The sequence below is a fragment of the Falco rusticolus genome, chromosome 4, assembly GCF_015220075.1.
Source record: "Falco rusticolus isolate bFalRus1 chromosome 4, bFalRus1.pri, whole genome shotgun sequence".
Taxonomy (NCBI): Eukaryota; Metazoa; Chordata; class Aves; order Falconiformes; family Falconidae; genus Falco; species Falco rusticolus.
Genome location: NC_051190.1, coordinates 27,875,566 through 27,900,823, shown reverse-complemented (window position 1 = coordinate 27,900,823; position 25,258 = coordinate 27,875,566). Strand labels below are relative to the sequence as shown.

Below are 25,258 nucleotides of genomic sequence, written 5' to 3'. Positions count from 1 at the left end.
CATATGAATTCATTATGAACTCAGATCTTGAACATTATGAAACGACTATAAAATAGTTTTCACTGTAAGAGTAATTAAAACTGTGACTTTTCAGCTTGGAAAGGGGTTGCTGAAAAAGGAGATGAAAGGGCTTCCTAAAATTATGAGTGGCATGAAGAAAATTAACCTGAACAGTGGTTAGGTAAGACACGGTGAAGAAGGTGGAGCAAATAAAAGTCATTAAGTGACTTGCTCAAATACGAACAAAATATTTATTACATATAAATACTCACATAAGTGTGTGCACACATAGTGAAACTGTGGAACTCACTGCTCAAGGACACTGTGAATTCCTAAAGCTCACATGGACTCAAAATCAATCAAAAAAGTTAAAGGAAAGAAAATCCATCATGGATTGTAAACACAGATAGATGTTTCAGTGTAGTGTCTTCCGAGCTAAAGTTGTCATTTGCTGTTTGCCACATTCTTACACTCTTTTCCTGGTATGCACTATTAGCTGCTACAGGCAGGACACAGGGCTAAACAGGTAGAAGGTCTGATACTAGTGATATTAGTCCAGCTAGTACAGTGTACCTGCTGATATAATAAATGGAATATGGTACTTACTCCATTGCTGGCATTTTGTGTTGAACGTCCCGATCTGTATCGTTCAAATCTGTTTAAACAAAAACAAAAAAACCACCCAACATGGGCTATCAAAGCCACCAAAAACCAATGAAAACCACAAGTTTACAACAAAGCCACGACATGCTTGCCACTGAAGATTTTGTTGGCTCAAGGGGGAACCCTGAAAGCTTTAATTCCAAGCCAGGACAAAGAAAGGATAGTTGCAGAAGTTGCATTCTTGGCAAATGTAGATATCAAGTTGACTAATCTGATCCTGCAGCACACACATGCCTGAAAAACACTGTAGGTTTTGTCTTTGGGTTGTTTTGTGGTTGGGTTTCGGGTTTGGGTTTGGTGGTTTTTGTTGTTTTTTTGTTTGGTTTTTTTTTTGGTTTTGTTTTGGTTTTTTTTTTTTTTTTATTAAGTGCTTTGTGATAAGACTATTCTGTTAGCCAAGGGACAGGAGGAACTGTGGCAAGATTGATGGTCCCAGCTAAATAAGCTGAGCACCGCAGCAACTCTTACTCCCACTTAACAGCTCCCTCTTGCTGCAATACACGTAAATTAGAAGCCATATGCACGCTAGCACAGCCCTACCCAGGCAGCCCATGGCAAGGGAAACAACGATTAGCAGATTCATTTCTTAAAACATTCTGGGTCAACCCAAAGATCACCAGAACCTATGTTCAAATAGGTTGGTACTTTCCAAGAATGAAAAGTAATGACAGTGGATCAAAATTCTCATACTTCTTAGGGGAAGAAGCCTGGTTAGTTGAGATGCTGTCTCTACTCCTTCCCCGAACGCATGTGCATCTGGGACTGCAAACCTACACCCAGCTTTCAGGAACTCAAAAGGGCAGGGGGAACTACCTCCTCCCAATGCCTGTCTGAGGTCAGTCCAACCTCCTCCCTCATGAAGAAAATCACCGTCATTTCTCTGAGGTTAGAATTTCTCCTCATTTAAAAGTAGTTTCACATGTAACCTCTCTTTTCAGTAAAAAGCCCGTAATATTCATATGACCCTGTGGGTTTTCTCCCATATGGACAAAATACAACAGGGAATCTCAAGCGAACTAAAATGTTTTCTTAATGTAACAGAGAAAAATGCAGACTTAAAAGGCAGCAAAACCAAATTCAGGCCCAAATTTCAATTTTAGGAAACTGTGGGTGTCTACTATTATTGGAAATCCAGCTCCTTTAGCTGGAAACCTAAGACACCTCCCACCTCATATTTCTCACCAAAAGGCTTATGAACCACACGTTCATTTCCATCCAAAGCTTCACAGTGAAGGCCAGAGCTCCTGCTTGAGTCACTGACAGAGCTCGGCACCCATACGAGAGACGGGCGTGATGAATGTGGAGCTTTTAGAATAGCAGAGGAGGAATGGAATTTATGGAAATGCTCAGACCAGTGCAGTTATTCTACCACAAATTGCTTGCTAACATCACTCAGCTCACCTTTCAGGGTATAACGACTACAAATACATTAGCTCGAGTCAGCAAAGTTGCAGATGGAGGAAAACAGAAAAAATATTAAGGGTGGCCAGACTAAGCCCTAGTGACAGTTACACTCTGCTACTTGTAGAATCATGCTCGTGCATGAAACATTTCACATAAAAAGCCAGCATTTGTTTCAAAGTTTGCCCCAATCTTCTCTGAAGAACTAAATCAAAGGCAAAATCGAGGCCACTGAGCCTTCTTTCCAGCCTGTGCCATGACAGCACAGATTCACAGATCTAGAGTCTAATTTATTTTTAAAAGCTTGAGAAACAAAGCCCTGTGCTAAGAGCAAGGAACAAAGGGTACTCTTAGTGCCTCACTCCCCAGGCCTGTCATTAAGGGGAAGATTAAACTTTCCCAAGACTCTGTATCACGTGTCACCTACTGCAGCAGATGTGGCTGACAGCGCCTTTGTCTAACATGTCGAAAGTCCTATGACCCAAGTCCCACCCCTGGGGATGATTCCCGCAGACCAGCTCTTCAAAACCTCAGCTCGGTGCAAGACAGGCTTTTTTCAAGATTTTATGTGTTGCTTACAAACAAAACCCTTAGGTGCACAAAGGTCACGCCCACCTCAGACAGCTTCCCTCGCACCAGTACTGGAACTAGAAAGCTCAGATACCAGAAGACAGAGAGAGCTCATGGGAGCCTGCTTAAGTAAGGCAGGAAGCAGCACAAGCACGTGTGCAGAGCCCAAGCTACCAAGCAGAACTAGTGACCGTGGCTGTGCTATTTTTGGTCCCAAGTCCCTACATCTGTACAGCACCGCATACCAGGGACTTGCAGACTCAAGCCTCTGCTAGTTCAGAGGGTTTTGCACAAGGTTGCCCTGCATTTTAGGGATAAGCCCCACAAAAAAAATCAATGGCTAGGACACACACACAAAAAAAATATTAAAATCACAGTATTAAAGGAAACCACTGAAACAGGAATGTTACCATAAAAACCATAGAAAGACTTTGTAAATGCTTTCTGTGGTTTGGTTCTCTGCACTTTGTTACACAGGACCACTGGCCCAGATGACCAACTCTTGTCAACTGACCTGTTTTACACTTAAGTGAAAACCCAGAACGAACGTAAATAGTTAATGGAAAAGGTGCCCCACCTTTCATATCGGAGGAAGACATTGTTTAAATCATCGTTCACATGCAGCAGTTCCTCTGTGACTTCTTCATTGGACACTCGTGAGATAAGCTCCACAATTCTCTGCTGCATAGCTCTACAGGTTCGGTTCAGTTCCTAGGGGGAATGCATTGTGCACACACATTCTGATAAGCAGCTAGCAATAAGTAGATCTTAGTTGAGCCCTGTTCACAGTCAAACACCGTCCCCCAGCTGAGAAATACTAAGACAAGTTTATCTTTGCATGATTAAATGTCACCCAAAAGCACATCTAATCAAACACCCTTCAAGAGACGATGGCATAAAACCTTGAGAGCCTATTTACAATTCAACATCCTGATTCTTCTTTAACTCCGAGTACTTCAAAAAATAAATACCTGTATTTTAGTGATCTGTTTTAAGAATAAAACATGTTAATACAACAGCTTTCCAGAAGAGAGCTTTCAAGGAAAATTCAATCTGCTCTTTTTGGCAGTATCATCCTTGAAAACTAAAAGCAGAACAAGTTGGGGCCGGGGGGGGGGCATAGTTCATCAGGGCTACCACAAGTAGCTGAGCGTGTGCTAGGAAGAGAAATGTTGGGGACACAGAACTTACTAACTACTGAGAGCATGAGGGTGAACACAAAAGACTGAGCAGGAGCATGAAAAGATGGGGACTCCACACACACTTCAGTACTGAACTACACACACACAAACATTCTCTTCAACTGATCAAGTCCACAGACAACAGACTGCAAAAAGGCAGTGGGAAGTTTCAGAAGAAAATTGTAAACAACATAGGGTAAGGACTTTTGTTTTAGAAATCTCTCATGCTGAGAAATCTAGATTTGAGTTTGCCTAAACCAGGAGTTCTCATGATTCCAGGACATCTCTTACACCAAATTACTTAGCAGAATTCTTTACTCCTGAAAGGCCTCAAGACCAAAGGTCAAAACTAGTCTGCTGAGGAGGAACTACAAGAAATGTGACATATGGCATGGTGCCACTGATTAGGCCCACGGTTTTACTTCAATAAGCACTGACATTCCAACTAAAGCACGTCCCTCTGTCATCTTCTACAGCCCCCCTTCCCCCAGCTCCACTTCAGAGCAAAAATTCAGCGCTAAACAAGGATGACTTGTTGGTACACAACCTTGGGGATGAAAGCAAAAATGTGTTTGTTTTCCTTGCTTGGTCTGACAACCTAAGCTCTGGATAAATTTCACCTAGTGCAATCCAGCTGCCTTAACAGCTTGAGGAATGTGTTCTCCAATGTCAGTTTTGATCCCATCACTTTAGAAGCAGATTGTGACATTTCAGAGGTTTGTTTGCTGCCTTTCCGAGAGGGCTGACAGTACCTATCTATTCTGCTCAGAGCTGGCTCTCTAGCAAGCTGTTTACATTTGACTGTTGGAGAAAATGTCAGGAATTATTTAAGGAGAAGGCCTATATAAACCTCAAAGCAAGGAGTTCTTGCATGCAGCACTCAGCTCACAGCTTTCAAAAGACTAACCATCCTTTGTGATCAAAAAACGGGTTCTCCCCAGCTCTTGTAATTCAGATTTAAGATGCATCAGTCAAAGAAGGGAACCAGTTGGAACAAAGAATCGTTGCTGTCACTCCATTTTATGATCAAGTTCTTTCACCTTAAAGCTTATGCTGTAAGGTTACGCTGTCAAGATGTTAGTATTTGTTTCTGAATGTAAGCAAACTGTTCTACGCTATTCTAGTCTGTCATGGTTTCCTGGAAGCTTCTTTTGTTTTCAGCAGTCTGACCCAAATGGGCAGTAACTGAAAGGCTCTTTATTGCAAAGCCTCTCATCAGCTGCCATGATGGCTCTGAGACAAACACAATACCGCTGCATGGGAGAGACCAGTTTTTGGATGGATTTCAAACTCTGATGTATCAGAGAGCAATTCCCTGTCTTCCTCCAAATGTACTGCTGTGGGAGCCCATCCTCCCTGCTGGAGGATCAAAACAGAAGCCTTTTTCTGAAGCTGTGGAAAGGCAAATACCATGTTAAGGGCAGCAGCTGGAATGCTAGATCACACTATTCCTCATCTGTGTTGCATGTGGTACTGTATTACCTTCCTCAGCCAAAAGGCCACCCTGCTATCGCTAGCTTAGAGAACCAGCTATGAAGCCTGAGACACGAGCTCAACTTACATCATTTTCCCTCTGGAGATAGAAAATGCTGCACAGGACTGAGACTTTCTAGCAAAGAAATCCCTTCTGATTACCCAGTCTAACCCTCCAGACTGCACAAAACTTAGTCTGAGCATCTGCCTTAAAACACAGCCTTCAGGAGAAGCTACAGCACATCTTCTGGAAAGCCAGTTCATATATAATTAACATTTCAAGTGGCAGAGAATCCACAGACCCTTGGCAATATTTAGTCCAGCTGGAGACATGGACTGTTTTTTTCCAGCATGGTGACTGGGAATGTTTTGACACTGTACGAGTGATGATGGAGGATGTAAAAGAAGCAGAAATGCTCAGGGCTTACAGAGCCTATAGCAATTCTAAGCTGCTTTGTGGTAAAGGAGACCTTACATTCGACGTTGGGAAAAATTTCTAGCTACACTGAGAAGAAAGCACTGGAACAAGTTTCAAGGAGTGTTAGGAAACCCTTGTTACTGGAAGCTTTAACAAATGAAGAAAATCAAGTGATGAGACTAACCAGGATCAAGCACAGCCCACATTCATTACATAAACCGAGCAAACCAAAGCAGTGAACCAGAACAAACACCACCCCCTGCCCCCCGCTGACAAACTCAAGCACAGAAAGGATCAGAATCATACTGGCTAGGAAGCTGTTACCTGGAGTAACTCAAGGTCTGAGGAATCCTCTTGTCCGGGTACCATTTCTGTCAGCATTTCAGACATCACTTTTGTATTCCCACGAACAATGTCCAATTCACTGCGCAGCCGGGCAATCTAGATTCAGATAAAAAGAAAGCAAAATACTGCATAATCTTTTGGTTTTGCAGATCATTTTCAAGAGCTGATGTTGTGATACTTCTGGTTCTGTCTGACTTGATATTTGAGGCTCCAGACATTCAGGGCGGGTGGGGGTGGGAAGCAAAGATAAAAAAGTTTACCCAGGAGAGAATTTTAGAAAAGCAACAGCAAAAAGAAAAGAACTTTGTAGAACCATTCACTGTCACTGCAAACCCAGATGTGCTGTGCTTGTATGGAAGCGAAGCAATTTAACAGCAGCTAAAAACAGACCTCAGTTCCAGTATACCTTGTGTGTCTCACTCAAGCGTGGAGAAATATGTATAAGTTTTGAGTAGGATCTTCGGCTCTGAAGTTATTATTTTTGCAGAGGGAAAAGAAGATCCTATATTAGAGCAATTGCAAAGGTCTTAGAAATGCAGACTTAACTCCCTGTTACGACTTCCTGCATCTGCTGGACATTCTGTGCCTTTAAAGGAGGGAGGCTAACAAGAATAACTGTCAACCTACTGCATAACCACCGAGTGGACTGGTATATCAGATAGGGATGGCCAGGAAACCTCACAAATTGTTGAAGGCCTAGATTTCAGCGTATAATAAAAGGAAAGATTACCAAGCAAAACCAGACCGAGGAGGCAATCGAAGTCAAAAGAGTTAAAGCGAAATTTCCTCTGCAATTTGTTTTCTAATTTCATCTGCTGAAGGAGTCTAACTCAAAAAAAAAAAACAACAAAAAACCAAACCAAAAACACCATCACCCCAATACCTGTTCAGAATTAGCAGTGATGGGACCAGTCACATTCAAAGCTGGAGCCTGAGGAGCAGAATACGTCGTCGGAGAAGTTGAAGAATAGGAACTGGTGCTCATCCGTTGCTGAGACTGTGAATTGTGCATATTTGCTGCAGGATCAACTTCAGGAACACTCTGCCACATCAGAAAGACAGGAGTTCAAAAGCTGAACTGTGACAACACTTGCTTTGTAAGCAACCTCAAGCCAAATGTGCTCAAATATAGAACATAATTGCACCTTGTGGAAAAGGTCAGTGTCGTTACGAGAACAGACTGGCAGGCCAGCCCATAAACGGACAGCTGCAACAGAAAATGCATGCCCATGTCTTTCGACCCAACCCACGTGCATTTTAGTCAATTTACAAGAAAAGCAAGAAGAAAAATAAAAACAAGATCCAAAGATAAATAATTATAAATTATTTTAAACCAGGAATTAAGTTGCACGCTTACAAAAAATGATGTTACGCAGTTACCAAATTTAATTAATCTTGACACAAGAATTGTAAACTTTCAGACCTTCATCACTTGCATTTACCACTTCAAAGATTCATTAACTTCAGTTCTCAGAGTAAATAATCAGAACACCTGCAATCATTAAGTTACTTCCTAGCAGCAGTTCTGTCAACCTTCTAGATCTAACTGTTCAGAGGTGTAAAAACCTCACATTACTATGGGATCAGTGGGAGGTTTAGACTCTACACCTTTAAAAAGATGGGCAGGCCTTGGTTTAGGGTTATCACCAACTCAACCAACCATACTTTTGAGCAAAAGAATTAAGTCTCAACCATATATCCTGATGGACTCTCTTTGAACAAGTTAGCTGCATTTGCCTGGTATTTTTGTGGTACAAGACAAGCATACAAATCTCCTCCAAACTTTTTTCTCTGCTCACTGATGTTTAGCTCAAGGAAGGAGAGACCATTAGCTTATCAGCCTGTCAAATGCAGCTGTATTATTCTTCTCCTACATGCCCTTTCACTATTAAAAATGTCCTTCCAGGAGTGAGACAATGAGCCAAATTCAGAGAAACAGGAGGAGAAAGAAGAGCAGTTATCCAACTACTTGGACATCTTGGGAAAATACCCCTGGAACTGCAAATGCTGCAGCTTACCCTCTGCGGTGTGTGTATTGGAGACAGAGCATCAAGATCTGCCATGGGAAACTCTATACCTTTCCTCTTGAGTTCTTCATAAATATGCACTACTCCAGTTAAATCAGGGCTACTTCGGAAGGCATCAGCCCAAGCCTGGAAAACATAAGGGATTATCCATGAACCTTCCAAATGAAGTTCCAGATCCATCCTGACTTCAGATACTGACTACAAAAGCTTTCATATATTTCAGCTTCAAAGAGAAGCTATAATCATTAGACCTGGTCTAAAATATCTTGCAAGTATTATTAAGACAGTCACACACACATTTTAATGAAATATAAAGTAGACAGGAGCTCAGTGCACAGTAGCTATGTCTAGTCCCTGACATCATCAAAATCTGTAAATGCAAATGAAAGCCACTTCCAATCTCCTCTACTTAGCGGTGATCACATGCTGATCTTTTCTTCCACATTGTATGGCAGTGACCCACCAGAAATAGTCTGTGTGAAATTAAATTGATCTAAGCAAAATTCATAAAGTCATACAATAATCTTAAATAATCTCAATTTAATTTGTGAAATATCCTCATTTGCTGCCAAAGAAAAAAACACAGCTGTCAAGTTTTCTTCAGTATTTCATTTGGACCAAACTTAAATAAAAAAGGTAGTTTCTAAGGTTCTTACGTAGTGAAACATGCAGTCCCATGAGCAGCAAAACTAACGAAGCCTGGGTGCTTACAGAGCGTATCCAACACTTAAGACACCCTGGTGTGTCAGAAAGAACAAGTTTAGAGGGAGAATTTCCCACAGGTAGAACACTCATATCTCTCCTGCATGACTTCTCTGGTGTCTGAGGAGACTTCAGTTCACATTTGAGCTTTCCCTTCAGTGGGAGTACTAAGTGTTTCTCTTTGCTAGCCAGCCTCCCGTACTCATGAAGCTGCTAGGAGCCCAGTATCTTCAAAGCCTCTACCCACTTTAACTTTTACTGGCAATTAGCCAAGTAAAATTAGCCAATAAAAATTTAGAGGAAGGAAAAATTGAAATATTATGACTCAATTAAAAATGAAGCATTCCACAAACCCCCACATATGTGAGGTAGAGTATCAGTGTGCTGGATTCGTAAGTACTGTGAGACGCATGTGTGGGCTCTGAACTTAATTCATTTAGTCACCATCTTTACACTCGTTCTTTGACTATTTTTACTTTAAAAGCTGTTTTTAACCACTTTTTATATTTGAGAGGAGAGACATCAAAGATAGAAAAGCAAGATAAGAAATAATATTAATATTTAACTTACATTCCTGTTCTGTTCAATCCTAAGAAAAAGCATTTCCTACCCTACATGCCCAGGAGACCATCCATTATCAGCTGCAAAGTAGCAATTCTGGGTTTGCTACTCAGCTTTGTTAAATGTAAATTAACAGTAAAAAACGGTTCTGATGTAGTACAAGTCCAAACAGCCCTATCTGAGCGAGAGAAAACAGCTCCAACTGCAAACAGCCATTCTGTTTCCCTGAAACTGACCTTCCAAACCACCCCCAACTCTGATGGATATTGACTTTACAAGTAACTCTACCCTTGCGCTTTCTCTGCGTTTTCAATTTACGTAAGTAGTCATCTGAATGATGCTTCTACATAATGGGTGCTCCCCACTTCAATTCTATTTGCCAGTAAGAGCGTAAAGTGTTAGGCAAAGGATGTTTTAATAATCACTCAAAAGAAACTTTAGAGGCAAAAGTATGCCCCCAACTTCCAAGGAGCCTTGTTTGTCCAGGGAGATGTACTAATGCATCTTCTCTTTTACTGGATTCCTATAGATTTTGTTGTAGGCACTAATGACAGTGAACTCACTTCATTAGCACTCCACCTTTTTAATATATTCTCTCTTCTGCAATTCTCTTCCCTGGAAAAAAGGAGACACTCATTTAGAGATTTCTTTGCCTGAGCTGGAAGCATTGTCCCTGCCCATGGCAGGGGGATTTGAACCAGGTGATCTTTAAGGTCCCTTCTGACCCAAACCATTCTATGGTTCTATCTGTGTTACTGTGCGTCTCAGAGGTCACAAGCAGGACAAAGTGCTCTTGTCCTAAGTGCTGTCTACACACATTGTAAGACAATCCCTGTCCTAGACAGCTTACAATTCAACTAGGCAACAGTAACATTAGCTCGACTTTATGGATAAGGAGCTACACACAGAGCTTAAAGAGACTTGCCCGCTGCGCAAATGAGCACACACAGAGGGGAGATGGAATTCAAATCTTGTAAGACTTCGGGCCAGACTATCAAAGGTAGATACTGAAGGGTGCTGCTGTATAAATCCCACTGGGCACCTCAGTGTGCCCAAACAGGTTAATGAAATACCATTGCAAATCTGGCCCCTAAATCAGTGCTCATCCCAAGACAACTTTTCCAGTGTCAGACACTTTCTAACAGATGTACCCTTCACCTCAAAAGAATCTGCCATGCCACTAAAAGCCTCCCCATGCTTCATCTTTGATGACAGTGCTCAGCTATTGGGCAGCAAGGTGGTACAAACTCTGATGCAATACAGTTCTTACCAGAGGTGCAGCAGTAAGGAGTATTTCCAAGGCCTTTTAGCAAGGTGAAGAAGGAAGCAATATGTAATACGTGCTAATTCATATACGCTGGGAAATAGGCTGAGAAAGCAAGACACAAGATGCTCAACATCTCAAAACAGTCAAGTCTCTAGACAAGGCATTGGATGGCAGCTTTATCTCCCCTTGCTACGGAAAGGCACAGGAGTACAAGATCTGTAGGGCTGAAGACACATGCTGTTTGTACAGCTCTCTTCCCATTCTTCCAAGTCTGCACTATTAATCCTCTCATTCCTGTTCTTATTAGTTCCCCAAAATCAAATTGTAAAAAGCCTACAGAAGGGGATAAACGCAATGTTAGTGGAGCAGAGCTGAGAAGACATCAGCCCCCTGGAACAGGGTTAATGCCAACTGCAGGGAGCTCTAAAGAGCAAAGTCTAAGCTGAGCAAAGTGGTCATGACGTACGGGGTATTTTGGGTGAGCCTGTCCATAGGGCACCTGAAATGAGTGGCTGCAATCAGTTTTCCAAACTCGTTAGGCAATCTGGAAAACAAAGTCTCCTACCACCTCCAGCTAAAGAGACACTAACAGAACCCACCCACAGGCAACTTTCATAATTCTCAGGCTTTTTATACCAAAAGGCAGTTAGTACCCAGAGTAAGGCTTTTAGTTCTACTGCATTAAGTCTACTCAGATAAATCTGTTTAATACACTGAGGCAATGACTACACTTTTTGGTTATGTTACAAACACTTCCATCTTGGTTACACCGATGACTGGGAATCCACTTAAATTGAGGACCCAGCGTAACCAATGTTCTCTAAAACACTGCAGCAGGGCAAACAGTATGGAAACACACATAGTTTCTCTTTATGGGACAGTATTTAACCTCATCTGCTGGTCACTGCATGCATCAGCTCTCCCACCAAAACAGACACCTGAGGGCTCAGTCAGATGCACAAGAATTGCTTTTAATAATTTCACTGATTAAAAAAAAAATAAAATTAAAAAGGCCTTGAGACCAGAAATAAAGGGACCCCACAGACCCCAATGCAATGCCCACCTAATTCCCCCACCCAGCCTATCTCCTGTTTGGAAATCACTTACTTTGTCACATTCTAACAATGTCCTATCTGTGTATCCAAATAACAAACAAACCGGCAGAAATTCAAATGCATGCTTTGCCACAAAAATCAGAAGTATATTGTGAAAACTATACTGCGCATTTGTAAATACTTTCCCACAAGAAACACTAGAGCAGGTTTATATCATTTTAAATACACAGTGTCTTTTAGTCTCTGGTGTATGCAATAGCCTGTAGGAGCTTCGTGATAAAGCTTCCTATAATTGTCAGATTTCCTCCAGGCAGGCACCAATGTTTCCTCATGTGTTGCTAATGGTTTGTGGAATTAACATGGCTGTTTATTGTTATGCTGCACAGAAGGAGAAGTGGCTGTCAGGCCTATGTCTGAACTTCCTCACTGCAGACGAGGATCTGACAGTGTACTTTTACTGCACAATAACCAGAAAAAAGAGGCACCAAAAACATTTTAATCCAATAGGGTCATTTACTTTCTATAGCCATCTTTAAAAGGAATCAGAATGCTTTCTAATGGAGGGAAACAGCTCCATTTTATGGTCAGAGAAACAGGCACAGAAAGTTAAGCGTTCTGCAACTGACAGCAAAAGCACAATCCTCTAAAATTTCCTGGCCTCAGCTGACAAGCCCATCACAGAAGCAGGTCTCCAGCTTCTAGATGTGACTGTTAAATTGCAAAGCCATTCATTTAAGTCCTCTTGCTTTACAGTAGAGTGGTACCTTTCTAACTAGAATCCAGACATTTATCCCTGGATGAAATATCTATGCGTGTGCATGTCTGCTCTTCCCTGCCAATCTGGATATATTGTTTGTTTTTACATATAAAAAACTTGCCACATTTGTAATGATGACAGCATGTTTAGCGATGCGTAGCACTGAAGCAGACAGTCCTTATTTCAGGCAGCAACATATGGAAGCAAAGACAAGCTGTGTACCTGAATCAGTGCTAGTACTTTATCCTGTACAATAGTGGGGGGATTATTCTTGGGAGAGATGATTTTCACCAGAACACCATCTATGAAGTCACGGTTTGCCACTAAGACATGAAAGCGATGGCCACAGTTCTTCACACAGGTCTCCAACACCTACACACACAAAAAAAAACATTCATTGTTGGAGCAAAGCTTGATCACACACAGAACACCAATGTGGTTGATTTCCAATTTTGTGGGGGGTTTTGTGGGTTTTTTTTGTTTTGGTTTGGTTTTTTTAATTTTAAAACTTTTGATGGGAGGGAGAGAAGATAAAGATGTTACATTTGTATTTCAAGTCTTCTTTTCTTCCCCTTTTAGCAAAAAGCTTCCCTTCTGCACATACATTTAGATGTACCTCACCCACCACATTAACATACTGGGCACTTTTGTCATCTACCTTTGCCTGTTTTCAAGGTAAAGAAATACAAAGTTTCTTCCTCTTCAATGCAGAGCTTTCCAACCTGCACAGCTGAACAGCTAAGTACACAGCATCACATCAAGAGCAGGTAAGACAGAGGACATCCTGTCACAGTGAGATATTATCATGCTGTGGCACTCTACTTTCTATGTACCTGGAACACAGCTGGAGCCAGTTGCTCTGAGCTGTATGCCATGTTTTAGAGCTGGGAATTCAGGTGAATGATCTTCACTCATTCAAAACACTCCCTTGTGAATGCCCTGACAGGTTATACTTTGACACATTTTCCCCCTGCAACCTAGCTAGAGGCACCTTCCACTTGCCATTCAACTGCCATGGAAGAACAGCTGTTGATTTTTCTCTGAAGAACATGATTAGCATGGAGATAAATCCAATGCGTCACTTCTCCTTACAGCCATGCCTAATAACCACTGTGACTCTGTATCTGAGGAGCCTGTAATTACTCTTCTACTCCAGCTACCTTCATCAGCCATGATGACACAGACACATTCCTGATGAATTTCACTCTTTCCTGCACAATGGATAATCTCATGGTTTGGTCTTTGGTAATCTGTCAAAATGACAATCCAGGATAGGAAACGGCAAGAAGACAGAAAGTACAGTTATGCTTCGTCAGGGAGATGCAACAAGAGCTCTGGGAAAGAAACCTACAGATCACCTACCCACAGCAGTATAACTCGATCTAGCTGCTACTGCTCATTCCTCAGACTGCTGTGGTGCAGAGCCTGCCCAGCACCACGTCTTCAGGAGTGCTGCATTACCCAGGAAACCCCTAGCTAAAGTCATCAGGAGGAAAGGTCACTGGCAAATTATCTCACACCTTAGCAGTGCTGCCTAAATGCACAGAATATAATTTATACTTTATTGAATTAAAATAGATCAGCATAAATTAATGTGACTCTCCTACAGAGATCTATTCACATGGGAATTTGTGCATCAGTTACTTATGAAGCTGAAAATATGGCAAGTTCATCATCTTCGCTTGCAGATATGCCCACAACTGTTGTCCTGGGGGCGAGAAATGGCTGGACACATGGCAATGAGAACAGAAGGGAAAGTCCCAAAGGGTACACAGCCTCATTTGGGCTACTTTAACTTTCCTCAGTCAGTAGCTGGGATGAATAAGAGTCCCAGAATAAGCAGGAATCAATTGAGTCAGGAAAAAAAAATCTATGCAAAGCTTCCAGCAACTCTCTCCAAGGAAGCAAAGAGGCAACTGGAGAGAAGAAAAGGGCAGAACAGTGGCTGTTAAAACAAGTACCATGTACATTCAGGAGAGTGCCAGGAAAAGGAAAACGACAAAAGAAAAGGGTTCTGCCCTTTTGAGGAATTCCAGCCTGCCCCCACTCACCGTCAGCGCCAGCATGACCTCTCTGTAATTTTTGTTTCCATTCAGCCTCTTCTTCAGTGCTCGAATGGCATCCTTTGGACTGAAGGAGAAACAGATCATTTTTAAAAGATGCCCAGACATGCTTTTCACATGCCATATACTGTGGGAAAAGGAAACCTTTACAATTTCCAGCTGGACATAAGTATGCATGTTAAGTTCAGAGCACTTGACTACAACCAAACTAGGGTCACGTAGAATTATGTGAGGAGACAAGGTATCACAGAAGTCAAGACCAGAGCAACGCCTGAGGCCTTTCAAAAAGGCAGGATGTTGATCAAGCAGGAGAGATTGACAGCCACTCAGAAAAAAGCCCAGGGTGTAAGACCAGTGATCAGCTCTCCAGCAAACTGCAAGCAGCACAGCTTTTCTGATGCTGAAGGAAATGTATCAGAGAAGCTCTCTATTCAAATGGCTGAAATTAATAGTATTGCAGCACTGCAAAGAGATACACCTGCTGAAAACAAGAACCCCAGAAATACAAATTCGGTACCCTCTCCAAAAATATGTTTTTCAGGCCAGCCCTCCAAGCAGAGACTGACCACAGAAAGTGCTGTATCATATAGCATTTTCTGAAATGTCTAAGGAGCAGGAAAACAAAGCAACCCATATGCAAACTGCATTCGAAGTATGAGCATCTGCCCCTAGACTCACTGCCCCTCCTCACATGCTGAGTACAACTGGGTGATTATTGTGTTCAAGAACCTTTCAAAGTCTACTGAAATAGCACATACCCTTCTTCTGTCTCGTTGATAATGTCACAGATCTCCATGTTAAGTGTCCAGTCTTCACTCTGCAGAGAGCCATCTGTGGCCTTTTCTGTAAAGTAAAGAAAAATAAATCTTTTCACATCTTCCTGATTAGGTGCTACACTTCAATCCATCTTCAGTTACTCTGAGCTGAAACTATCCAGTAAAAGAAAGACACACACAAAGAAAGTCCCCACTGATTGTAAGCAATGTCAAACATTCCCTCCTGGTTTTAGGGATCAGCACAGAGGTTTCCAGACAGAATCAATTATCACTCAAGCTCACTATCTTCAGCCCACATAGATGGGCCATTCTTCAAAGATTCCTGAATTCCTGGGAGAGTAGGAAAATGTCAGCTAATTCCAATTTAAACTTCTCAGCTGCTGCACTGTTGGCAAGCTATGAGGTAGGAAAATCTCCCCAAAATGAACATGACCTCCTTGTTTTAGGAGATAATACCTCCACATGAATTGAGGGAGGAAAGAGAGCAACTTGGAGGTGGAATTCAAGGAAGTCCAGAATTTCAGCTTGAAAAGAACCACCAGCACGTGAAAGCATTTAGCACGTGACAGTTCAGGTCACAGTATCATCTACAGGCACCCCTTTTTGCCCAGGACTCATACTCCTATACCACAGTCCCTCAGTATCTGCTTGCCAGGGGCTGAGCACTGCTTCCCTCTGTCCCACACCATGTCCCCCATCTCCTCTCCACACGGGGGCTATGTACACATCTTCCCAAGCACCATCTGCCTTCCTCCTGACTCCTAAATACTCCCTCACTATTTGCGTGGCAGGTAAGTCACGCCAGCATCAGACTAAATCCTACAGCATGGATGACCTATAGCGCTATGACAGCGGTAGATGCCAACTGCTGGCAGTTTAATTTACAGACATCTGCAAGAGTAGCATAACCATAACTTCAAGTAATCAGTTGACAAGAACTATTTCCTCCTTGGGATTTCCTCCTAAATCAATATAGTTCTGTCTAGCGGTGCCTAGAACATCCCCTGTATTTTTCACACTTCTCACTTGCAGCATTCAAACCCTAGCTGCGTTACACTACCCACAGTCAGAAATGCTATCGTCTACCACCAGAAAGACCTAAAAAGGGCAACCTGGAGCCCAACCACGACCTTCTCCTCTAAATTAGTCCTGGTTCTTCCTACAGATCCCTGGCATCCAATGTTGGAAGGCAAACAGGGTAAACAAAGCATTTTAAAAACATAAAATAAACCAAGAAAAAAGCCAACTTTTAAACATTTTAAAGCAGAAACAAAGGCACAGGTACCATTTTCACCAATCATTCTTCTGTCTTTACATCAGACATCAATCTGGCCCCCAGAACAAGGCAGTTTTTGTTTGAGAACACTAGGCTCCAAGGACTTCACACATCTCTGTTTACCAACAATGTCTTTCCCATTAACATTTCTATCGCTGTGACTAAGGACACAGATTCCCACAGGCCCTAATTATCGGACATTATTTGGAAAAAGACTATGTGCCTGGGTAATTCAAGTTTCAGTGATCTGTCTACACCAGAATCATGGCTAATGCAGCTCCACCAAGGACAGTAACTACAGAAGTCTACGACAAACCAAACAGCTAGGCAAAACCCAAGCAGAAAGTGCTGACAAGCAGCCATGTCTCTCCAGAATGGAGAGGACGCCATGGAAAAGGAGATTACGGAACAGGAGATCATTCTTTGCAGGCCTTGTTTCCCATTCAGAGAGGCAGTGCTGCAAAGCACGCAGACCACTGCGCAGGGTCTCACCCACCGAGGAGGACATGGAGGCTGCAGAACTCCCTGATGTGCCACCTTCACTGCGGGGTCTTTCTCAGCCATCACCGCATCACGGTAGAGTTCACTTTGGCAATAAAAACTCCTTCCATTTGAGAAGGAGCCTCAGAGAGATGCATGGCTTCCAGAATGTCCAATCAATACTGGACAGGTTATGGAACATTTTTAATTTATTGCATTTAGGCTATATTAGACAGGGATTTTCTTAAGGAAGAGTGCAGGCAGAGCTGTTTGATGTTTTCTGGGATACAGGAACTCATCTTTGTGCACAGCGACTTGCAACAATCACTTTTATTAGTTGCATTTTGTTCTTATACTGTACATAAGGCCTTATTACTATAGAATGTGATATATAGAATGTATAGAATGCCTTCACCTCCACATAGTCCTTGTTGCTTAGGAAAACATTTTATTTAACATTAGAAAAAAACCCTTAATATTCAGAGCTATTAAAAAAAAGAAAATCACTACATCTGCTCTGCTGGATAAGGTGATACCCAAAGCTGCAAAGGATTTATAAGCACAGTATTGAAAAATGAGGGATTACACCTTAAATACAGGGTATTCCTTAAGCTGGGCATATGATTTGGTTTCTTAATCTAAAACTATATTAACCAATTTGTGTGTTCTGGACAGCATTTGGCATCAGGCAGCACCTTAGCAGCGCTCATACACTTTGGTCTGCTATAATCACTTCTTATAAATGATTGTGGAAAATGCTGACCCTGCACAAAAGTTGTGCTACCAGCCAATTCATTCATTGGTCTTGTAAAATCCATTTAGTTAAGGTTTATTTTGACAAAATGAGTGTATGGCAGTACTCCACAGTTAAAAAGTGGTATTTTGGAGATTACGGTGAAGAGATGCTGCTGCTGCTGCACTGTATGGAGGGTAGCACAGGAATATTCGTCCGGAGTCCCCAATAACCTCACTTGTATTTTCCTTCTGAGATACACTAGGGAAAACAAAATCCCCTTTCTTCCACAAAGTTTGGTTCCTGCCTTTTCAGTTTTGCATTTCTGTTCTTACGTTGGAGTAATATGTGGTTGAGAATGTGTAGGTTTAAGACGTAACAGTTGTCTTTTTGAGAATTAGTTCTTTTCCCCTTGGGTAATTTTTAATTCAAATAAAGAGTTGGAAGCTAATTTTAGTCTCTTCTTCAGCAAAAGAGAGCACACAAGACTTGTAATCTGTAGTCGTTTGTCCTTTGTAGGGTGTGTGACCCAGATTTGCTGCTGCAGTGCTCTTTCAACTGTGACAAAAGAGTAGACTGACTGCAGAGAAGGCACATGAGTTTGTGTGGATTTGTTTAAAAAACAGTATCACACCACAATAAATTGAAAGCCTGTAGAGCTCCTCTAGAACCAAAACACAGCAGGATGTAGTTCTGGATTTCTGGTGAAACACTTCTGCCTGCACTCTTCCTTAAGGGAATCCCTGCCCAACACATCAAAAATGTAGTAAATTAAAAACGCTCAATAACCTGTCCAGTATTTATTGGACATTTTGGAAGCCATGCATCTCTCTGAGGCACCTCTTCAAACAACAAATAGATATGCTTGACAAAATTAAACAGATTTTGCAAACTACCACAGAATTGCAAAGGAATGGCATGTAAATACCTTTTAAAAAGTGTCACTAGTTCCTCAGTCCCTTTCAAGCTCATTAGAAGGCATTTAAATGGCACTAGTCCACACAAGGACTCTGGAACACGACCAAAGGATTCCAGGGTGACATAAGAAATGTTACATCAGACAAGGAAAAAGGCAATGAGTAGAAGTCCCTCCTGCCCCTCCCCTCACTGAACTGAAGGGTTTATGCTATAGTTTAATCGCGTAACAAGGACTGGCAACTCCCAGCCTGGGTGCCGAGGGTGCCTTGCACGAATTCTGACCTGAAAGCAACTCCCAGTGCTGTGTTATTGCCGAGTTTGTCACTGCAGCAGGGCCAGGAGTTAGTGTCTCACACAGAGACACAGTACCACCAGTAAGATTATCAGAAAGTCTCTCTCAGAAACAAGATGCTATCAGTTCCCACCACGTTTCCTAATTTAAAGCATCAGTGTTCTGGTAGAAAGGAAGACAATCTGGCACTCCACACTTGACATGCTGCAGACCTTGGACACTGCATATGCACACACAAGCATTAGCTTATCTCTGGTCTGCAAAGAAAAGGAGAAAAAATTGTGCTATTTTTTCATTCACACCTTCTCTCTGAGACCTAACTCTTCTGGCCGCATTTCCACACTCTGCCAAATGGCAATATCAGTATTTCCCTGTTCACATTGAATTTGTGTATGTTTTATGGCATTCATAAGGCACTGTTCAGTAGCATAAAGTTTTCAGTCTAAAAAGCCTCAGTGCACACACACACCCAGCCAAGCCTCTTCCCAAGCAAGCTGCTCTGACCAGAGAGATGTCACCACAAGGAAATCAAGTCAGAAATGCCCATGTAAACTGCCACATAATAAACAGGCTCTGCCAGGCAGGACAGGAATGCCATTTTAAATGAAGGAAAAAAACGGAACAACCTTTACAAGCCATCCTGAACCCAGCTCAAAAGTTACCTAACAAAGAAATGCTAACACTGGTTGTCCTCAAGAAACCACTTCCACAGCCCTTTTCAGTCCATACTACTTTTGCTTCAAAGTTACAGTTCAACGTTGATGACGCTCTTAAAATTCGACTTTGTTCACATACAGATATGACAACAACCTCCTTCCAACGTGCATCTCTGCCCATTATACTGAACTTGCTGATGGGGACTCTGCCCATTATACTGAACCGCAAGCCTGGAGACTTGCGTTAGGATTGTGACTGCACAAGTTCAAGGCTATAATGCTACTGAACTCACATGCAGTGTGCGTGTTTATGCAGCCGAGACCGAAAAACTGACTGCTAGAGGCACAGAGAACAGCTACTCTAGCTGAATGATGACAGCAGGCATGACAGGGTAAAAATCTCCCTGAAAGGTCTATCTAAGTACCAATAAGTGATTGTCATGCTGCATAATGTTCTTGGAAGACACGGGAAAAGGGAAAGTTAAATCTTGCACTAGCTAGAAATCACATTAAGTAAAAATGGGAGGAGAGCTGCACTGTTTTCTGTCTGAATACCAAAATCTTGTGAATGAACAGATCTTTGTGTTCAGAGAAATCAGTTTTTCTCTCTTGGGACTTCTCCACATGTTGCTTCAGAGACTCTTGATTCATACATTTGGGAAGAATTATGCAGGAAAAAAAATAATCACCTTCTGTTTATGCAAGAAGCATACACATCAGTGTACCGTATTAGACACACAAGCAAGAAAGGTCCAGTTGCAAATTTCTCCCCTTCCCTCCAATAATGTTTGGTGTTCCAACAGCATAAAACTCCCCCCCCCCCTCCCCCCCTTGGAAGTTCAGAGGATTGTGGATCTTAGATCTTTGTCTTGCCTCTTAACAGTCCACCTGCCTACCAGCTGTGCTCCAAGACCGAAATTAGCAAATCAAACAGTCAGATGTGTTATATTTCACTCTGCATAAATTGTGACAGGGAACAAAAGCCACAGTATTAGCAAGCTTTTACTTCCATCCTACTGGTCCTCCTCCCTTCTGCACAGTGAAGCCTTCTCAGAAGCAAGGGCTATCAGCTGAGGTCAAATGCAAAATGCTTTTACAGAATGGACAAAGGTCTTTCAGGAAAATAAAAGAGTTCTGCAAGGCAATGCAAAACAGACAAGATAGTTCACAAGGGAAGATAAGCCACTGAATGAGACTATAACATCTCTCCTCCAAGCTGCTGCTTATAGAATTGTTTAGCTTTAAAGCATCATGTTTTGTGACTGTCTCTCTTGGATTCAACAAATCATCAGTGACCTGCATGGGACCATCAATAAGATCTGGGGAAAGACCATACAGAGGCCACGGAAACATATTTCAGCTGTCCAAGCAAAATGAATATAAGACTAAAGATCCTCAGCATTCACGTAGCTGCTGAGTTCAAGACATCTCACTTGCAAGACGGAGATACACCAGAATAACACACTTGGATATGTCTGGACCTAATAGTCTATTCTTGCTTTCTTTAGATTATCTTTTAAAAAGACAGTCACAGACACTTAGACATTATGGTAACCAACAGGAGGCTTTTTATTTTTTAATAGCAGCATTTTGATAAAAAGGAAATGGGACTCATTCAAAATTCAAGATCAAAACTCAACTCTGAAGTGACTTCCTCATAAAAACCTGCCAGTTTCTTTGTTAGAAAGCACAGCTCCAATAGCATTTTTCAATTAGCCACCTCACTGCTCCAAGTCCTTTTTCTACATTCCTTATTTCACACTGCTCTGAAAATGCTGAGCTTCACACTTCCAAAGAAAAAGGCAGTCAGCTAGAACAAACGGGCTCAATCTGAACTGCAAGGCATCACAGAAAAACGTGATTTGGGTTGCACTGCTGCAGCACTGGTCATCCATTTTGACCGTTGTAATTTCTCAACTGATTTTAGCTATGCTTACACTGAAACTCTTTGGGATGAAGTAATTTATCCTCCACTCATTGTTTTGCTAAAGTTTCTGGTGCTGAATAAATCAGTAATCATAGTTTGTACTGACCATGGAGTCTACATTAAAATAACAAGAGAAGCTGTGGACACACACAGGTGCAATCATAACTAGTATTTAGCTCAAATGCTGCTTGAAGGCACAGTGGTTGAACTGGGAGCTGCCTTTTTTTCCACCTAACTTCCAGGTCTTTTTGAAGGTGCTACCCAAGTGCCAAACTTCTGCAAAGCTGCCTTCCAGATCATACTTACCTGCAATCATGAATATGTCATATGCAATTATCGTGTCTTTTTAAGGACCACATGGTATTCAGAATTATGCTACAATGTTCCTGTGATTTAGACATGCCACAGAAAAGACATCACCCAACATCTCCCACAAATTCAGCCTCTCAGGAGCCGGAAACGACAGCTGGTTAACTGAGCATAGCTGTGCAGCAGTTTCCGAAGCAGAGCAAGGTGAATGGATTAATACATATTAAACAAGAATTAACAGCTGTACAACAAAGATTTTTCTTGCTTCTCCTAAACAAAAAGAAGAACAAAACAGAAATCCTTATAATAATACCAGAGTAGGCAAGAGAGCATATCAGCCTGACTCAGTTTAATCACATCTCATAGCTCTGGATGCATTTGCAGGTTGTAAAACCAGATGGACCTTCCAGTACTATGCTATTGTATTGTACAGAAATGGCCTGACAGGATAACCTAGTCCAGGCAGTTTCTGTACTCAGATGTCATTCATCTCAGGCACAAATGATGGTTTAGTCATTGTCCTTAAAAGCATTTGAAATCTGGATCCCAAGCAGAACGGTGTGTTTCTATACCATAAAGACTTTACTCATGAATCTTCTCACTGAAGTTCCCCCGTCAGCAGAAATTGTTGCTGCGGACAGCATGCTCCACTGAATGACAGGTGTATATAAGTTACTCCCTTTCAAAACAGATGGCAGAAAGACTACTGCTTCTTTAAAACAAAGTGATATCCCTCCGACTTCTTCATTCTACACAGCTTTAAAAACAAAACGCAAAAAATCTCCTTCCTCCTATGCGCTGTACACTCATTAAAGCTAACGTGTTGACCCATGTTCTGTAAATAGCTGTCCTTCAGAGCTAGGTCATACAGCAGCAGCTCCCAGCTCACCAACCCATTTGCATGATTCTGAGGCACTTATCATCCCTAAAACTCGGCCTGCACCGCACATTTCTTCGCCTCTTTCAGTGGTGACTTTGGCTCGATTCCCATCTCACTGCAAACCCACAATATTCCAAGTATGGTGCTACTTTACAATTGACAGACAAAAACCTGCTCACATCAGAAATCAATATGCTAAAGCTGCAATCAGAAATGTCAAGGCAGTTTTTAAATATACATCCTGTATTAATGGATTTGAATGGAGATGTTTACAGTGTGATTTACTGTAGGGGAGCAACAAATCAATGTTCCTTTATGACACATCACATCTTCATGACACTGTCCCTTGTACAGTTGTATTGGCAGAGACAATGGCTCACCGCTTCGCAAACATCTGTGATCTATTAGGCAACACTTTCAGTAGTCTAATATTATCACACTCTGAGTGTCCATCTTTCTTCTCTAGATGAGAGGCACAAAAGCATAAATTAAAACCTTCTGGGTGACAAAACGTTCTCCCTCAGATCTGCCTTTTCTGAATTTGACTGTGACTGCTATGACTTGCCCATAAGACTCTGCATGGGAGAATTTATCAGCACAGCATCACTTTGCAAGGTCAGTGCATTGGGATCGTTACCCAAATCTCCTCCTCCTTTGACCACAGTAAGGCAGCTAGTGCTGTATACCGAATCACACTGACATTTAGTCATTTCCATAGGCAGAACTTGACTTGTAGTCTCCTACTTGCCAAAGAGGTTTTATATTGTTTTAATTTCTCCAAGGAACTTGGATAATTTGGGGAGTGCTACCTTGTTCCTTAACTGAGAAACTCAGGTACTAAAACACTGGCATACTGGATGAATAATGCTTGTTCACCCACACTAGAAATACAAAATTTCTTAATAGCTGAGTCTTTGGCTCTCCTTCACCCAAAAAAAGCACCCCAGACAAAGAAACTAGCCAAAGAAGCTGGAGAAATAATCTGAACACCCCTTAGCAGCCAAGAAGCTTTTATCACCAGAAAGATTTCACAACAGACAACCCCAATATGCCAAAAAAAGCTCTTAAACTAATACAAACACATGAATTTGTCCTAATGCCAAAAAAAAACCTGAGAAAAAAAGCACACTCCATTAATTTTATCAGCCTTAACTTACAAATCTGAGAGAAGAGGCAGCTGGAAGTAGTGATTTATTTCTCAACTTCTTCATTAACAAGTATGCCTAAAACCTCTATTACAGTGGATTTGATATTTATAAGTCACACAGAACCAGTATGACAGTTCCTTAAATAAATTGTTGCAAATTGCTTTTTAAAACATTCCCTCCAAAATGCAGGAAAAAAATATCACCGTACAAAGCAGAAGAATGTATATAACCAGTAAGATACTACTAGGAGGTAGGGGAGAGAGAGAGAGGAATATTCTATGCATCCAGATGCAGTTTTACCACCCAGAACTACAGGCAGAATGGTATTACAATTTGATATCCCAGCTGCACAGGATGTTGCAAGCACCATCAAGAGCAAGAAGGCATCCCAATCTAGCTGCCCCATTCAGGACTTCAAAGGCATCCAGTAATTACAGGTGAGACAGAAAAATTGCCTTTATGAAAAGTTATGGATGATCAGTGTGTCAGTGAGCTATATTTGAAATCTATCAGCTCTTGATGGCTAATTTTGTACTACATGAGTAAAGCAAGTTCTAATAACTCACTTGGGACTTCACTCCAGTACTTACAAGCTACGTGCTTTTCATATTCATAAAACAAAACTAATTGCCTTTCATGGATGAAATGGTCTAAGAATCTTTAATCCAAGTCAGCTGCAAACTCTAAAAATCCATCCCCATGTATTTAAGACTCCCCCTCCCATCCACTCACTTGTACCACTGTGTTTGCTGCAAACAAACTATAAGGCAATGATGATCTATCAGGCTCCTACATTAGTTTAGGCTTTTTTGTTGTTTTTGTTTGTTTTGGTGTTTGGTGGGGCTTTATTTTTTTTTTTAAAGGTTACTCCTAAAGTCAATTGCCCACATTCACACATGCTTAAAATAAACTGAAAAGACTAATTGCATTGGGGGGGGGCACAGGGAAGGCAAAAATCTTTAATTCCTACAGTTACAAGAACAAGTTTACTCCTTAGCTGCAACAGGCTACAACAGATTTTTAAGTAAATGTTCATACATGATAATTAAAACGTGTTACAAACGAAATGAAACAACACTTGCAGTAGGCTATTTCCTGCGCGTGTTCCCACACCCAGCTCTCCTATGTATCTGCAACTACAAAGACGAGAGCTGTGTCCTCTAGAAAACCACGATTATCCTACACGCAGCAGCGAACTAGACAGCGAGGAGTCTGCAGCTTTTGAGGGCTGACAGCTCACGTTTTCTAGTGTGAAATGCTTCAGTTTGCTTTTCAATTTTGCAGCCTTCCCTCACACCGCTCTACAAGATGACAGCAGGCCTGCGCAAGAGGCAGCTAGCTCTGATCCCATTCAAGTTCTCCAGTACCTCCACGGCTTGA

The 25,258-nt window shown here is 41.7% G+C and overlaps 1 protein-coding gene across 6 annotated transcripts in view; it reads right to left on the bottom strand.

Annotated features, from left to right (window-relative positions):
- TOM1L2 (target of myb1 like 2 membrane trafficking protein) overlaps positions 1 to 25,258 on the bottom strand; it is a 58,876-nt gene that overhangs the window by 23,387 nt on the left and 10,231 nt on the right. For all 6 annotated transcript variants that reach the window (XR_005103656.1, XM_037383428.1, XM_037383430.1 and 3 more), the window contains exons 2-9: positions 15,242 to 15,326; positions 14,472 to 14,550; positions 12,643 to 12,792; positions 8,070 to 8,204; positions 6,935 to 7,093; positions 6,031 to 6,147; positions 3,212 to 3,345; positions 607 to 655 (exon numbers count right to left, since the gene is read on the bottom strand). Coding sequence is in view for 5 of the 6 variants with exons in the window: in XM_037383428.1 (XP_037239325.1) it covers positions 607 to 655; positions 3,212 to 3,345; positions 6,031 to 6,147; positions 6,935 to 7,093; positions 8,070 to 8,204; positions 12,643 to 12,792; positions 14,472 to 14,550; positions 15,242 to 15,326 (908 nt within the window). In the remaining variant the exon portion in view is untranslated. The remainder of the gene's footprint in view (positions 1 to 606; positions 656 to 3,211; positions 3,346 to 6,030; positions 6,148 to 6,934; positions 7,094 to 8,069; positions 8,205 to 12,642; positions 12,793 to 14,471; positions 14,551 to 15,241; positions 15,327 to 25,258) is intronic.